This window comes from Dryobates pubescens, chromosome 5 (assembly GCF_014839835.1).
Source record: "Dryobates pubescens isolate bDryPub1 chromosome 5, bDryPub1.pri, whole genome shotgun sequence".
Lineage (NCBI taxonomy): Eukaryota > Metazoa > Chordata > Aves > Piciformes > Picidae > Dryobates > Dryobates pubescens.
Genome location: NC_071616.1, coordinates 39317158 through 39333271, shown reverse-complemented (window position 1 = coordinate 39333271; position 16114 = coordinate 39317158). Strand labels below are relative to the sequence as shown.

General features: G+C 41.7%; 1 protein-coding gene across 1 annotated transcript in view; it reads right to left on the bottom strand.

The window, feature by feature from the left end:
* The window catches only part of BAZ1A (bromodomain adjacent to zinc finger domain 1A), a 70009-nt gene extending 54208 nt beyond the window's left edge, over positions 1 to 15801 (bottom strand). The window contains exons 1-2 of the mRNA XM_009902982.2: positions 15652 to 15801; positions 8321 to 8599 (exon numbers count right to left, since the gene is read on the bottom strand). Coding sequence (XP_009901284.1) covers positions 8321 to 8599; positions 15652 to 15764 — 392 coding nt within the window. The 5' untranslated portion in view covers positions 15765 to 15801. The remainder of the gene's footprint in view (positions 1 to 8320; positions 8600 to 15651) is intronic.
* Positions 15802 to 16114: the final 313 nt, after the last annotated feature.

Genomic DNA, 16114 nt, shown 5'->3' with positions numbered 1-16114 from the left:
ACAGTAAGTAAGTAGAAGGTTACAGATGTATGAAAGCAAACTGTTCCTGTAGCCTCAGGCTGTTGCTCTGAGATTCAGAAATGACTTAACAGTTCAGCACTGACAAAAGCAGGGGGAAAGGGGAAATCTTCCTTTGCCATTCCTCCTTCCAGCCACACTCTTGGTGCCGTGCTTGCTTATTGTACCTTTGGCACTCAGTACTGATTACAAGTAAAATGTAATACACTTACCTAACAAAATCAAACAAACAAGCAGAAAACCACAAAATAAAAGCACCACAAAACAAACAAAACATACCACAACAACAACAAAAAAAAACCCCACCCCCTAAAACTAACCCAACATGAAGACCTGGGATTTTGTCCCATCAGCTATTTGAAGCAGCTCACTGATCTGATGAGAACCATAGCATGTGCAAGAGGCCACAGCCAAAAGCAAAGAGAAAGGCAGGAAGACCTGCCTCATTTAAAGGCCCTAAGACACTATGGTTTCTTGAGTAGCTCAGTCATTTCAGTAATTTATCCTTCCTAACTGAAAAATGCTATCTAGAAGAATGAACTGTGGGTCAATAGGGACATTCTGTCCCAGGGAAAACATGTAACATAAGAAGGGCAAGACATGGTACATGCTTCAAACTCACCGAGAGTCCAAGAGAAGAGCGATTCAAGAAAACCCAGAACAAAGGGTATGTGTAACTTGCCATATTTCTCCTTCATTTAGCTCAGCAACTCAGTGGCACATACACAAGCTATTACAAGTTGTAGGACAAGCAAGTGGCTCCATCTGCCTCTGCTGAAGCAGCAGAACATCATTTAAAGTAGGGAAAGATGCACTCCACCACGTAACAGGCCAAAACCCAGCTATCACAGGATGTTGAGCAGAAACCTTAACTCCACAATTACCAGCAAATGCACTTAGAGAAGTTCTTCCCAAATGATGCACAGGCCTTTACACCTGCTGGAGCAGGAAGCTGTGGAGAAGAGACCACTTCTCACTGTCCATCAGCTGAGGATTCCATACACTGCTTTTGGTCTGGCTGATGCTAACTACTGTGATAGAAGTAACAGCCTGTCATTCAGTTATGTCCTCATTTCGGGTCAAGAAACAAGATCCCTTGAAGGCCCAGGTGATTTATGAACACACCTCTGTATGCTTTACAATAACCAGACAAAAAAACCATCCCTTGAGTGCATAAGACTGCTTCATATGGAGTGGTGGTGGAATAATGCAATACTTCCAGGCCAACTTTTAACCTAAAAGCCCCCAAATGATCAGCAAGCCAGAAGCAAAAGGAAAGCTCACTTTTTGAAACAGACATGGAAACATGAGCTGTGCTTCTCAAATGCCCAAACCTTTTAAAAAGCACCCACTTTCTAATAGTATGCCAAGTTAGCTGACTGTAGAAAACCCTAAAAAGCCAGTAATACAGGAAGCTATAGTAGCAAGCAGCAGAAAGCTATAACCTCACTGTTTTGTCAGCTTTGAGTAAGTTTAAGAAATAAATGTCAGATAAGTGTAGTAACTCATATCCTTGTCCTAACAGTTTTCATACACTTGAAAATAATTAGAGATAAAAGCAAGACAAGATGTGAATGAGTAAGTGACATCCTTTAACTGGTACAGGTTTATGCACACGCTAAACAAAAGCACACAACAAGCAGACAAGCTTTATGCACATAATGGCTTCCTGAAGCACAGTAAGTGCTGCTGTTCCCAAGCTTTAGCATCTTCGTTGTCTGTCAAGTTGTAGGTAAGATTGCATAGCTCAAAGAAATGAGCAAGAAGCGTGCTTCTGCTTAGGACAAGCAAATCCCATATACACAGTAGCTGCACTAGCTGTCTCCTTGGAATTAGGACAGCAGTATATAAATTGTTTTGACTGTCCAGCTTTCTATTCATCATAATAAACAAATAAATAAACCATAAAACCAACCAACTTAAACCCCATACCTTTAAGTTTATATTTATAAAAGCAGAGAGTGTGCACAGAAATGAGACCAGCAGCACCCAAATATCTGTGACAGCTGTTCAATAATTTGTAAGAAAGAAGTTGCAGGTTCTCTCCTAAATATCATCTCCTAGCTTCCAGTAATCAAATACAACTATATATATATATATATTAGTCAATAAATATGTTTATATCCCTAACAATTTCAGGGCAGTGGAAAGTGAATTGCTTAAATGTGATTTCACCAGGCCAGGATTTGATCCTTAAATAGCAATGCTGTAAGAATGCACATTGTACTTGCTCTGTGGATAGGTAAGCTGCTCTCCAGTACCATCACCTATGGTATTTCATAAGCATCACAGCAAATTTGCTACTGGAATTCAAATTCACCTTTTGAAACAATGTAGGAATCTTTCTTCATATGCACAAACTTACACTTGAGCCTTACCACTATAAAAAAACTCACTGTAATGCTCTGATTCTGTAGACTAATTTCAGTGCCGCTGCTACCAGTCAGCTTTGAGGCCTACATGTCAAAGAGGAAAATTTGTTGGTGGGCTAGAAAATAGTTTAAATTCATTATAACTTGTACTTCAAAGTCTAAGCATGGAAGACACTTAGCCTTTTACAACCTAGGGATCTTAAACTAGCTTAACATCGTCCTCAGAAGACAACATAGATATAGAGATACAGGTATATGAGCAAGTAATACCTTATTGCCAGGTTGAATGAAGAAGTTGGAAGGTCAATTACCAATTGATTAGCAATAATGTAATTATTAGTAGTAGCTCCTTTCTACCATCCTAACTCCCAATCAGCTAGGCATAGTCATGACCAGCAGTACACTTCCTGTGCCCCAGTTAAGACTGAGATGAAAAAAGTATGTAAATCTTTTAATTGGCCTAGTGCAGCGATTAATCCACTATGAACAGTCCTAAAGCAGTGGGACACCAGTTAAAAAAAGAAGTTTCACTTACAGAGAAGGTTGCTCCATGATTATCTCTGCTTCCTACAGCGTGACAACAGTCAACATCCATGTGTTCAGAGCAAAGAAAGGATGGTTAACCTATACCTAATGTACAGATGCAGCAACCTTCCTAACAAAGAACTTCATCTCCCACTTCTTGAGTTAAAAACACTGCACTTCAAGGCATTCTGGTGTTGCCTACTCACAGACATTAGGGAAGTATTGTTTTGCAGTGGTGTCATCTAGTGGTCAAATTATATGACAAAGACCTTAATTTTTTGTATCTCACACATTCTGCATGGTTTCTTCCTTCTTATACACTAACTTTAAGCAATCTATTGTAGTCTGCAGGTGGCTGACTTTTTTTTTTATTAAGTTCCATACTAACTGTTGGACAACAACTGGCTGTTCCCCACCCTCTGTGGGAAGGGGAAGGCAATGTCACTTAAGCTATTTTTAAGGGTGGGGGAGGGGGAATTGAAGAGCTAGTAGAGTTGTCCAACCTAAAGCTCAGCTCTCGCTGTTGCTCAAGTCAGACTGCAAGCTTACAGATTAACACAATGCTTACTGCAAGACAGACATTGTTTCTGGTGATAGTGGCCAGTCTCAGAACACTGCTGATAAATCACAACCAGTTTTTGTACAGATGTTTTAAATACAGTTTTTCCTCTGTCAAATGCAAGTAATAGCAGTAACACAGAAAACACACTCCTGACCTCAAGAGAAAAAAAAGGATCAGGTTCTACAGCTGAGTGAGAGCAGACAACTGTACATTTTATTTGGTTGGTCTGAGGCATTCACTGAGGTTGTATTCCAGGTAAGCCTTCCATACCATGCAGTTGCAATATTCAGGTAACTGACTTCAAATGCCCAGATATTGAGTGTCAATTTCACTAGTTTTAAGTACCAATAATACAAGTCAGTACAAAGTAACAGGAGGACAGATTAATACATGAGATGCCTTGTGGAAAAACAGAAGGCCAATTAGTATCATATGGGCATCAATCTCTCAGTTATGAAGAGAAAACATAGGAAGCAATTCCAGTGGTATGGTCAATTTTTCCCCTGCTTCAATACAGTGAGAGCCAAAACATTAGGTGCTTATTTTACATCTTAACTGACCTAGGTTAACATGAAATATTGCTCCCATGTCACCCTTCCCAATGAAATATTGAGTAATTTCCATGCTTTTTTCAATAAATTCATTTCCATAAACAGCAATTTGACATCCTCAGTAACAGTACAGTGTCAGCTGTTTTCAATTCATTGACAAGTCAGACAAACTGAATTTGAGATTGAAGTTCTCCCTCCAAATTAGATGATATTTCTGACTGATGTTTCAAATAATTCTTTCATGAAGGCTGTAGCAGGAAAACACTGTTACACAGCTCCTGCAGTTCTTTATCTGGGAATCCAAGCACTTTGTGTTCTAAAGCACAGCACAGCTGCCACTTTAGAGGGAAAGTCAGCCCCATTTCAGCTCGAAAAGCTGGACATACACAAAAAAAGCCCAACAACAACAAAAACTGGCCATTTTAAATCAATGCATTGTCTGAAAGAGCTCAGGAGCAAGCAGAATTATCTCCTTGTTGCTTCCACAAAATTACCAAATTGCATGCATCATTTTCAGAGATTGCCTGAATGAGTCACATCATAGGACCGAGGGCCTCTCTGCAATTGCTTTCTGCTTGGTAAGGGCTGCTAAGACACCAGATGTACCGAAACAACAGGAAGACAGAATATGTCCCTAACTTTGGGTTCCTCCTAGGAGGCCTCAGCAACAAGGCAGAAGCAGCCAAATTCAAAACTAAGCAGAACAAAAGGCTAGAAACCAGATAAGCCTGACAGGGACTTAAAGCAGAATAACCAGAAGACATGGGTTTGATAGAAGAACCACCAGTCTCAATAAACCCCAAAACAAACCACAACCACCTTCTACCAAGCACAATGTGCTTGTCTCCTTACACTTTCTAGATCACCTGTCCATTGCTTGCTTCATATAAATGTCATATTCATATAAATATATATATATAAATATATTATATTCATATAACTATATGTCATTGCTTGCTTCAAGATAAACACTTCCATTAAGCCAAAATGATAATCTGCCTAATGTTGGGGTTCCCTCCTGTCTGCTTCACTGAAAATCTAGAACACTGCATCAAATAAATCTACCACACAACAGTATTACATGTGCAAAGTGAGGAGCTATAAAATATCAGTATTTCAATTCCAAGAGCAACCCCTGGTTATACACACTGAAGGCTTCACATTGAATGACACACAGAGCTCAGATAACGGACAATCCTGCTGACATTTCATGTGTAACAAACTTCATACAAAAATGAATGGAGTTGGAAGGGACCTCAAAGGTCATCCAGTCCAACCCTCCCCGGCAGTGAGCAGGGATATCCTCCTCCATTAGATCAGGTTGCTCAGAATCTTGTTGAGCCTGACCTCAATTATCTCCAGGGACGGGGCCTCAACTACCTTCCTGGGCAACCTGTTGCAGTGTTCCACCATCCCCATGGTACAGAACTTGTTCCTAACATCCAGTCTAAATTTACTGCCCCGGTCCTACTGCTCCAGGCCTTTGTAAACAGTGCCTCTCCAGCCTTCTTGGAGGCCCCCTTCAGGTACTGAAAAGGCTGCTATTAGGTCTCCCCCGTAGTGGAAGATGCAGAGGAAGAGTTCTAACACCACAACACAACTGGGTTTTTGTGATGTGACAAATTCTGTTGGTCTCATAGGAAGGTATTACATCACAGACAGTGACCATTTTTTGCTAGAAAGGACCACAAAAAAGTAGCTGTCCAGGACAAACACATGCAAACCACTCTGCTGAGCAGCTGTCTTATTTACAAGTAACATCAGTTGGTATACTTAATCCCCAGTGTAGTTCTTCAAAATATAGGTCAAAGTCAGCTGTTAATTGGGCAAAAGAATAACTATGGCTCACCTCCTCCCACTTTGTATTCTTTAATTATGCATCTCTAAGCATAAAAATCCCCCTGCATTACCAGGTTGTTTGCACTGTAACCCAAATTTAAAGGTCTAAACCAGCTCTCTGCTATGTATTTGTCTAGAACATCAGTAGCATACAATCTGCTAAGGTGAATTTTTCATGCTGCATTTTACCAGACAAATTTATACTTGCATAGTTGTAAAGGACACAGTCTCTAGTGGGTTAATTTTTGAGAGAAATCTATTTTATCTGAATCTTCAATATGTTGAAGGATATCTAACCCAGCCCAAAAGCTTCAAGAAATGTAGCTTATCTCTTGTTAATATATTCATCTGTGAAAGCAGAAGACAATTCTGAAAAACCAAGAAGGCTGAATTACAGGCTGACCAAAAAAAAGAGTGCTATCTTCATGAGACAGGATCATATCAGCTTACATCATAAAGTAGAAGTCATTTGGTTTAGGCAAAGTTAAATTATTTGTGAAAGTCTTAACAAGAAAAGTGAAAAGGATTTTGAATTTTAACAGACAAATAAAGTAAAAACCACAAATCTGTCCTAAGTGTCCTTTTCACTTTATGTGTATTAAGCTTTTCAAAGCTTAATACACATAAATATTTTAGTGCAGACTTAAAGGTAAGAGAAAGAGAGGAGGGCTGTTCTTGAGGAAAAAAGGGTTGTGCTTCTAAAGCATTCTTTGTGACACTTGTTTGTAAACTGGTGGCATTGTCAAAGACTGAAAACAAAAGCATTTCACTGAGCAAATGAAAACCCACAGCTGAACTACACTGACAGTTCAGGTTTCCAGTTATTAAAAAAAACCCAAGACAAAGCAAGAAAACCCACACAAACAAAAACACCAAAACCTTATTGTCTAAGCAAAATGACTGCACCACTTGTGGCAACCTGGAACTAGTCAGTAAACAAGCATAAAGACAAGATAGATAGGAACAATCTTTGAACATAGGTTTTCCATACAGAAAGCAGCCAACTGTTCCAAAGTAGTTCTTGTCCTGGCTTTGCAAACCAGGACTTCACTGATTGAAAATAACAGAGCAAGGGAGGGCTGGAAGGCTTTTCTATTAAGCACCTTCTATACATACCCATACCAAATTCTCTTACAACTTATCTCCTGCAGCACATCAATAGATTTTTCTTCCTGGTGTTGTACAAAACTTGCCTTAGATAAGGTCTGGATCAGTCACTAAAAAGCCTCCTATGTATGTTCTCCAATGACCAGTTTGAATCAGCCCACTCCTACTACCCAAAATACACCAGATTACATGGTGAGACCTCAGGCTACCCACAGAAGCTAACAGGTTGTGCTCTGTACTCTGCAGTGTAAACTGGCACTTTTCTCCTGAAAAAAAGCAAAATAAAACAACCCCAGAAACAAAAAACAACAACCACCCAGCATCAGTTGAACCCACAAAAGCTTTAGCTCACACTCTGACAGCATTTTGAAGCTAAGAATGTTTTAAGTCTCTTTAAAGCTCAATAAGGTGGAAGTGCACACTCATTTAGACAAAACATGGACCTTTCCTAGTCCTGTCCCAGAAGCTGCTTTAAACAAAGACTCAAGCTAGCTGTGTGTTGTAAAACAACTCACTTACACTACAGTGTATGTCTACCAATGGTATGAGAAAGTAAGCATCTGAAGTTCAAAATTCTTCTGTGTTTTTAATCAGTCTGTGATAACAATAAAAAAAGCCTGGAGTACATACATCAGTGTAAGTGCAAACATAATGCTAACTCAAGTGGGCAAACCCCACCCCAGCATGCTAAATCCCAGATTCACCAACATTTTATTAACTCTCAGCTTCTCAGAGAATGTAGTCACAATTTTCACCACTACCTAAAAAGCAAAAATCCATGCTTCAAGCTTTCAACAGCTCCACCATTCTGAGTACACAAAATACTATGTGATGAATTAGACTCTGGATAACTTCATCAAAATTTTCATGATTTTTAATTCACAGCTTCCTCCAGTTTGTCATTAAAAAAAAAAAAGGGGGGAGGGACAAAAACCAACCCCAAAACCAACCCCACACACCAAAAAAAACCAAGCAAACAAACAAAACAACACAACCAACCAACCACACAAGCAAAACCAAAACACCTTTCTCACAGCAGGGGACTGACATTCTTTTGCAAAACCACCACAGGGACCAAAACACTGCAGTGTCAAGACCTGGGAGAGCTGTCCTGCTTCCATAGCTGCTTCTAAGCTAAGGAAGGAGATACAAAGCCCAGCAATACAATCCTACTCTCAATTAAAGCAGGGAGGAGCAGTAACAGTATCACTAACTTAAGCATCACACCTCACTTCAGGCGTTTGATGGAGTTTATTATCCTGATTTTTTGTTTAGAAGGAACACACAGAAATGCCACCCATATCAAACACACTTAGAAGTATGTATTTATTTTAAAATACACTTACCTTGCACCATTGTTTCTAACTACTTCCACTGTTTCACCAACAAAATACCGATCCTTGACATAGGCAAAGATTTCATCACAGATCTCATGAAGTCGGGAGCGGTGAGTAAGGGTGGCCAAGTAGAGAACTGGAATGATGAGTGCCTCTGGAAAACTTTGAAGATTGTGTCTGGCTTTCTTCTCTGATTCCAGTGCTTCCTGATATGTGAGTCCTGGTTTACCTGTGACAGCACAGCTCCACACAAGGCTGTTGCACAGAATAGTGCGTTCAAAAAAATCACTGAAAAGACAGAGGGTCGGAAGGGGGAGAGAAAGGAAACAGCTGATTAACAGTTTTAATTTGCTCACTCAACACAGCAACAAATTTCTTTTACAGGCAGCTCTACTCCTGTACAGGTTGTAGACAATCAAGGCTACAACCAAATCGTGGTAAATTGCTATTGTAAAGCCAAAGTCTCCTTTCACTACAGACTACAGTAACAGCATCAAGACCTAGAAGCGCTGCAAATATTCACATTTAAGAAGCCTTAGGCATAAGAATAATCACCACTGGGTTTAATAGGTGTCATATCCTCGTTGCATCCCCCACAATTCACTAAGATGAGGGTCTAAAACTGTAAAAATATAAAATAACCTTACAATCACAGAAACATGTTGCAACTTGAGTAAGTTTCAGATTTTGAGTGCCCTAGCTCACAAATTAAAAGAAGGAGGAGGTAAAAAAATTAATGTCAAGTACTTCTCTAAATACTTTATTCCTTCACTATTTGCATTGGTCTTAGAAGAAGCATTACATTATTTTTTTCCTACAGATTCCTCTCCCACCCTGCTCCATTAGCAAATACTAATTCTCTTCCCTCCCTGCACTGCAATTAATGCTAAAGTTACATTGTTGTATTACTTGTTTACCAGCTATTCTATTGCAATCAAGAAAGCTTTCATTAGTCAATACCTGACCATTTTTTGACAGGTATCAGAAACAGTGGTTTGTTAAAACACTTTCTAAATGAAGTAAATGATGTAGCTATTCACAAAACCACGTTAAAATAAACTGTGGATCAGTGATCAGACAGCAGAGCAATCTTTCACTATAGCCCAGTTCAGTGATTTTTATTTGCCTTCCTTTTAAAATCTTGACAGACTAGTATTGGCCACTATGCAATGCAGGACACGACTAATTGACTTTTGTTTGCCTTGTATTAGCTCCCCACAGCTATTTCAAGGCAGACACACAGCACTTCCCAAATGCTGCATGCTACACAAGATACCTACACTGAAGTTTCATTCCTTTAAAAAGAAGAATTACACTGTGCAGTGTTCCCATTTTTGAAAAGAGAGAACTGTTCATATAATTTCTACTAAGGGGTTTAGAGAATTGCAGAGTTTACACTTTTGATTTGTTTCTTGCAGCCTCCCTGCAAACTGAAGTTGTCAAACGTGCATCAGTTCAAATGCAGATGATGATGTTCACTGCAGATGGACAGATGAACCATAACATGTTGTAAATGAAAATGGAAATTCCAGATTGAGGACAATGGAGGGTCCTGGCTCAGATAATCCTTTCTGTACGAGCACAGGAGTGAGAGAAAGATGCTTTAGGAACATCAGCCATGAAAAGGGGAACAGAAAAGGAAGAGATACATTATTTGAGTAATATTTAATCGCTACAAAATTTCACACTTTTATATCATCTGCATCTAGTGAATATATTTGACAGCACAGGAGTCTAACACTTGTAAGTAATAGGGAAAAACTTGGGTTTGCTTCCTCAGAATTAAAAAAAATAACAAAGGAGAAAGAATGAGATGAATTATTCTTCAGTATGTGAAGAGTGGATGGCTGTCAGTCATCCATTGTGCACAGGACAGAAGAGTCTTTTTTTGCTGTCAACCATGGTCAATCAGTATCTTTAAGGTATACAACAGTTACTTAAACATTTTAAAGACTAGGTTAGACAAAAATTTGAGGGTTTGGGTTTGTTATGGAATATATACAACGATCTCTTCAGGTCTCTTTCTGCCCCACATTTCAGTACTTCTGGTTTAGATTCACCATTTTCAGTACTCAATGCTTCATGCAGTTGTGTGTCTCTACACATATTTTTGTGTTTCACCAGAGAGGTTCTTGAAAATTATCTGTAGCTGGAAAAACTCATTAAAAATGCACTAGAATATAATTTGTAGAATTTACTGAAGAAAGGGGGAAGGAGGAGACAGAGAGACAGAGAGGGAGGAAGTCACAGGGGTTGTGAGGTTGTAGGTGACATCATCCCTTTAAGAGCTGCTGTTATTCTTTGTGAGGGGACATCAGGCAGTTGTGCTATTTAAAGCAACAGCATTGAACTTACAGGGAAAAAACAAAACACCACCAACTAAAAAAAACCCCAATCAACAAACCTCTCTCTAGACATTTTTTAATCCATGATTATTACAACTGCAAAATTCTAAGATTACTTTAACTGAGGAAAACATGTTTCCATTTGCATAAAGGAGTAGTTTTTGTATCTAGTTTCATTCTCCCTCATTTCCTCTTGTTTTGTGTGGCTTTTCCCCCAGTGAAATTACCCAGAAAAGTTTGTGTGAAAAAAAAATTACATTATTTTGAAAGCATTATTTGTCTTTTGCCAGTGATTAACCTACAGATACCAAAGCCATCTGTGGCTTAGTCTGTTCACAGTTTTATTGCAATGTTTAAACGATCTCACTAATTTGGCTTAAGAGACAGGAGAAAACAAAATCCCAATACTATAGCAGAAGATCTTATTTGTAATGCTCTCTGGTGCACATCAGTTATCACAAAAAGACTTTAAAAGAGCAGACAACAGCTAGACAAAGCAAGAGAATGTCAGCACCAGCAGCGAGATCCATCCTTTCTACTTAAAAAAGTAGTAACGCACTTGAGCATATTCTACATTCAACTTAAATTCACAGCAGCAAGTCCATCAGCTACTATGTCACATCTTTATCTAGGGTATTCTGGTCTTTGGGGTTTGCCTACTTGTTCAAAAATCTCTGTAACTTGACAACACAGAGAAGAAAGTTCACACAACACACATCCACAAAGCTCACTTGCATGGTACCATCTGCCTGTGAGAAGTCACACAGGACTAGAGTGCCCCAGTGAAGATGTCCACATCAGCTCAACTACTGAAGGAGCAGGGACTGAAAACGTTGTCCTTAAGTTGACTTCTCAGCTGGATGTTGGTTTTTGTTTGTTTCTTCAGTGACATTATATCATTAGTTTTCCATGCAAGGTAAGGTAAATGACAAAACTACCAGCAAATCATTGAGAAGTAGTTAGTGCTAGTTAGTAGGTATTTGATAGGAGGAATCTCATTAACAAAGCCAGAAATAGCTTGCAATCTCTGTGCTGACTATTTGCAATGGATATAAAAATCCAACCTAGAAATGACAGATGTCTTTTACTTAAATGAACAAAGCATTTCCATTAAGTCCAAGGTCCGCTGTATTTTAAGTGTGTTTCAAGAACAATGCTTGTTTCAACCCATTTACTCTCATTCATATTCTTAGCATTTACTTAAAAAAAGACAGGGTGTGTATGTCTCTTTTTTTTTAAACAGAATAATTATTTAATCAGAGAATATAAAAAGTGATAGTCTCACTAAGTGAAAACTGAGGAAAAAGGAGGGGAAAAAATAATCTATGGAATGGCTAACTTGTAATAATTACTACTTTCAATTCTGATGCCCCTATGAGCTTCTAATATATAATCTATTTAGTCTATTTGTAGGAGGGAAATCGTGGAAGGCCAACTCTGCCATTCTAGATCACAAAAGCATTCTTGTATTCTGCCTTGTCTCCAGAAGTGGTTAATAATACACATTACAAAACAATGCACAAAAGAAACAAACAAAAGCAACCAAGAGACACTTATCCCTTAATATTTACAAGTTAATGATGCACTAAGGAATGTATTTTGAGTTATGAGTTTCTCTTCACCAAAACAGGAAAGACCCACCTAAATCAAAAAGCCTTTTGAGCAGATCTTGACTGTAACAAAGAATTCCACAGTCAAGTATATAAGGAAGTGTGAGTAGGTTTTGAAGATGCAAAACTGCTCATCCTGTGCTTGAGAATGTGGAACATTGCAACCTCTGTATCTACACCACTCACAATTTTCTTTTTCAGGATGTCTTCACACGCAAGACTTCTCATATTTTAATAGTAGCTTTCACTGCAGCACATCTGTATCAGGTATTAACTTCCACAGTGTCAAAGACTGGTGATAACATCCCACTTGTTTAATGTGTTTCTCATGCATCCCATGCACCCTCATACTTGATTTTCCAGCTACTACTACGGCTCCAGAGACCTTTTTGTTGGCCTGCTCCTCTAACCAGGAGTACAACCAAGCCCGAAGAACATCAGTTCCCCCAGCTCCTGTTACTCCTGATAAATGCAACTGAACACTGCCACAACACTGCACCTCCTCTTAAAGGGTTACAAAATTATGCAATGGTGTTTCAGATTAAGAAGGAAATACATTCTTAACAGGAAAGTCACTTTGCAAAATACTAATCTTGCCAAATTCTACTCACATTAGCATAACGATTCTTCTTATATAGAGAAGAGTAACACTAATGTATGGTTTGTATTCATCCCTACTAAGGCTGCCATGGGCATGAAAGAAGCTTTTCAACACTAACTTTGTGCTCTATAAAAAAACCACCACCAAACAAGAAAACATGTCTTAACAGTTTGTAGTATTAAAAGCATTCATATAGTTGAGCAAGAGGGTGAATTCAGGTTACCATATGTATCTGTACAGCCAACTTGATCTAGTCAGACTCTTTAAATTCTCCCCTCAAAAAAATTGAAGTTGCTACTGCAAGATCCAGTTAAGCCTGACTTAGGCAATGGTTTGCTTTCCAAAAAAACCCAGCTAATACAGATTTTAGGAAGTAAGACCTCCTTCTCCCTATTAATCCATTTGCCCTTGCTTAGGCAAAGAAATGGGAAATGTTGTTTTCAGAAGATATTAGCTATTTGAAACATCACTTTGCAAACAGTAGAGTCAAGGATAAGCACCTTTAAAACTTGCTGAAAGATGACCCTATGCCCTCTGGTAGATTATGTCACAAATAACCAATATTCATCTAAACTTACTTGTCTGCCAGGAACAATCTGATATATAAAATAAGGGGAAAGTTTTCAATCCAAAGCACCAGGTTTACCCCAAGTCACAAAAAAAGAGGGGAAAAAAAAACAGCCAGAAAATAATTTAAATAACAAACACCACCAAAAAAAACCCCCACAAACCAACACACCATACCCAAATCCCCACCCCACATGCACAAAAATCAAGCAATGGCAGTTGTCTGCAGAGCTATCCCAACCATCATATTCTAAGTTCTGACCTCTGAGCTAACCACCCACTGACATTTCTAGAGATCGTCTGTGTGAACACAACTCTAAATTTAGCCCTTAAATCGTGAACTTTGGTTAAATATGGAATTTGGTCTTTCATACTTTTTGCTAGGGACAACATCCTTTCAGTGTAAATAAGCCTGTCAGAGCACTCAAAACATTCACCAAACCCTCTGCAAGATGTTTTAGAAGGATACTTTTCACGGTGAAATATTAGCAAAGCTAGACACATACCTGAAACGTATTTCAGTGCAGTGTCATGAGAGTCATGTAATTACGTGATAATAATAATTGTAACCTGAAAAGCAACTTTTAAAATATTGGTAGCTGGGGGAGGGGGAACTTAATTCCAACAGAAAAAGGAAGGTGTCAGCTCTTGCTTGTTAGGTTCTCATACGCCCTACAACAAAAATGCTCCTTGCAACAAAATAATCAACATCCCCGACGGTCACTCTCACCGTCCCCAACTGAGTACATAGTCAGGGAAAGAGTAAGGCGCTACCCTTCAAAATTACCTAATCCAACTTCTTCAAAATGTTATTAGGTGAAGTGTATTTGAGTAAGGAAAAACAAGTCTAAGCATGAAAAAGATTTAGGCGTGCGCTAATTTCATATGCTGCAAATGAAAAGTATTTCAGATTTAATCTCATTAGTCTGCACTTCTTTGAGAAAAGGGGAAAAAAAACCGGGGAGGGGGTGGTGGATGAAGGTTGGTAGGTTGTGGGGGTTTTTTTGTAGGCGGGAACGGTGCTGGATCAGACATACACTTATCAGCTTTTGAAAAACGTCTCGCTAAATACTTTCTATTGTTCTTACAAGCGATAAAGTAAGCGGCAGCAAGTTCGGGACTACCCGTGCAATACGCCCTCAACGGTTAACGACAATTTCACAATTGCCATTGGTCTTTTTATATACGGAGAAGAGAAGGGGGGTGGGGGGAGAAAGGACGCACAGAGGCAGGAAAACGTCCTCAGAAAGAGCGGGGGACTGGCGTACCCGCTCGGTTTCAGGCTGGGTTTAACGTCTGGCGGTGCCGCCCGCCCGCGGAACGACCAGTCCGCCTGCGGGACCCGCGCCCCGCCGGACAGGTGCAGCGACCCCCGCGCCAGGCCCGCGCTCTCCCCACAAGCCCCGACCGGGCCGTCTGGCCCGCCAGCCATTTCCAACCAGGTCAACCGGCGGCTCCCCGCGGAGGCGGGGCGAGCGCGGCCCTGGGCGGCGCAGCAGCCCCGACACCCCGACCCGGCGGAAGGCCGGCAACAAGGGGTTAACGGCGGCGGGAAGCGGCCGGGGAGCCGAACCTCGCGGGCTGCGCCCCCAGCACTGCCGCTAGAACAGGGCGGCCGGCAGCGGGTCGCCGGGCGGGTAGCCCCGCGGCGCCGGCTGAACCCAGGCCCGGCGCGGTCCTCTCCGCGGGGCGGCCTAGCGCCGCCGTAGACATGCGGCTGTCGGCGAGGACAGAGGGGAGGGGGAATGCCTGGGCCCGGCAGGCACTCGTTACCGCCCGCCGCCTCCTACACGCACAACTTTCACTTCCCCGGCGGGGGCAGGGGGACAGCGGACAGGGGCAAGGGCGACAGCTCAGAAGCACAGGGCGAAAGGGGCGGCGAGGAAGGACCTGGCTCTCCTCCTTCCCCGCGAGGGGAGGGGGCTGCGGGATAGCCCCGCCGAGAAGGGGCAGGGGGAATCCCTGCCCCAGGCAAGAGATCCGCCCTCTCCCCTCACCCCTCTCGGGAGGGCACAGGCTCGACGCCAACCACGCTACCCCCTCAACCCCCCCCGCCTCGGCAGGGCTCCCCGTGGTGCTGCCGGGGAATCCCCTCCCCGCCCGTCCAGGTGTCAGCCGTTGGGGGGTTAAACCGCTCCCTATCCACCGGCGCCGGAGGGCTAGGGGGTGGGCAGAACGGACAGGGACATGAACATAGACACGGGGGTTGTCTCTTACTCGTAGTCCCTGAAGATCTCGTTAGTGACCTTGCAGTAGAAAACGCGCTCGTCCGGCCGAAGGTCAGCTGGGGGCTTCTGCCTCACGAAGGGCTTTCGGTGCAGCAGCGGCATCGCCCCGCTCCGCGATCTCTTCCTGCCCCGGGACCCGCTTCGAGGAGGAAGGAAAAATAACAAAACAAAACCAAGGAAAAAAAAAAAACCAACAACCAAACAACGCAACAATACACAACCCCCCTAAAAAAAAAACCAAAACGAAACAACACCAAAAAACACCAAACACGGACGAAGAGAGTGAGTGCGGGCAGCGGCGCCCCCCGGCCCGGGGAGGAGGGAGAGGCCTGGCGTGTCCCTCCCCCCGGGGGAGCCGGAGAAGGAGCGGGAGAAAGCGCCGGCGGCGGCACGGCGGCCTTTTGTGTGCCGACACGCCACTGCCTGCCTGGGACTGCGCGCGGAGCGGGCGG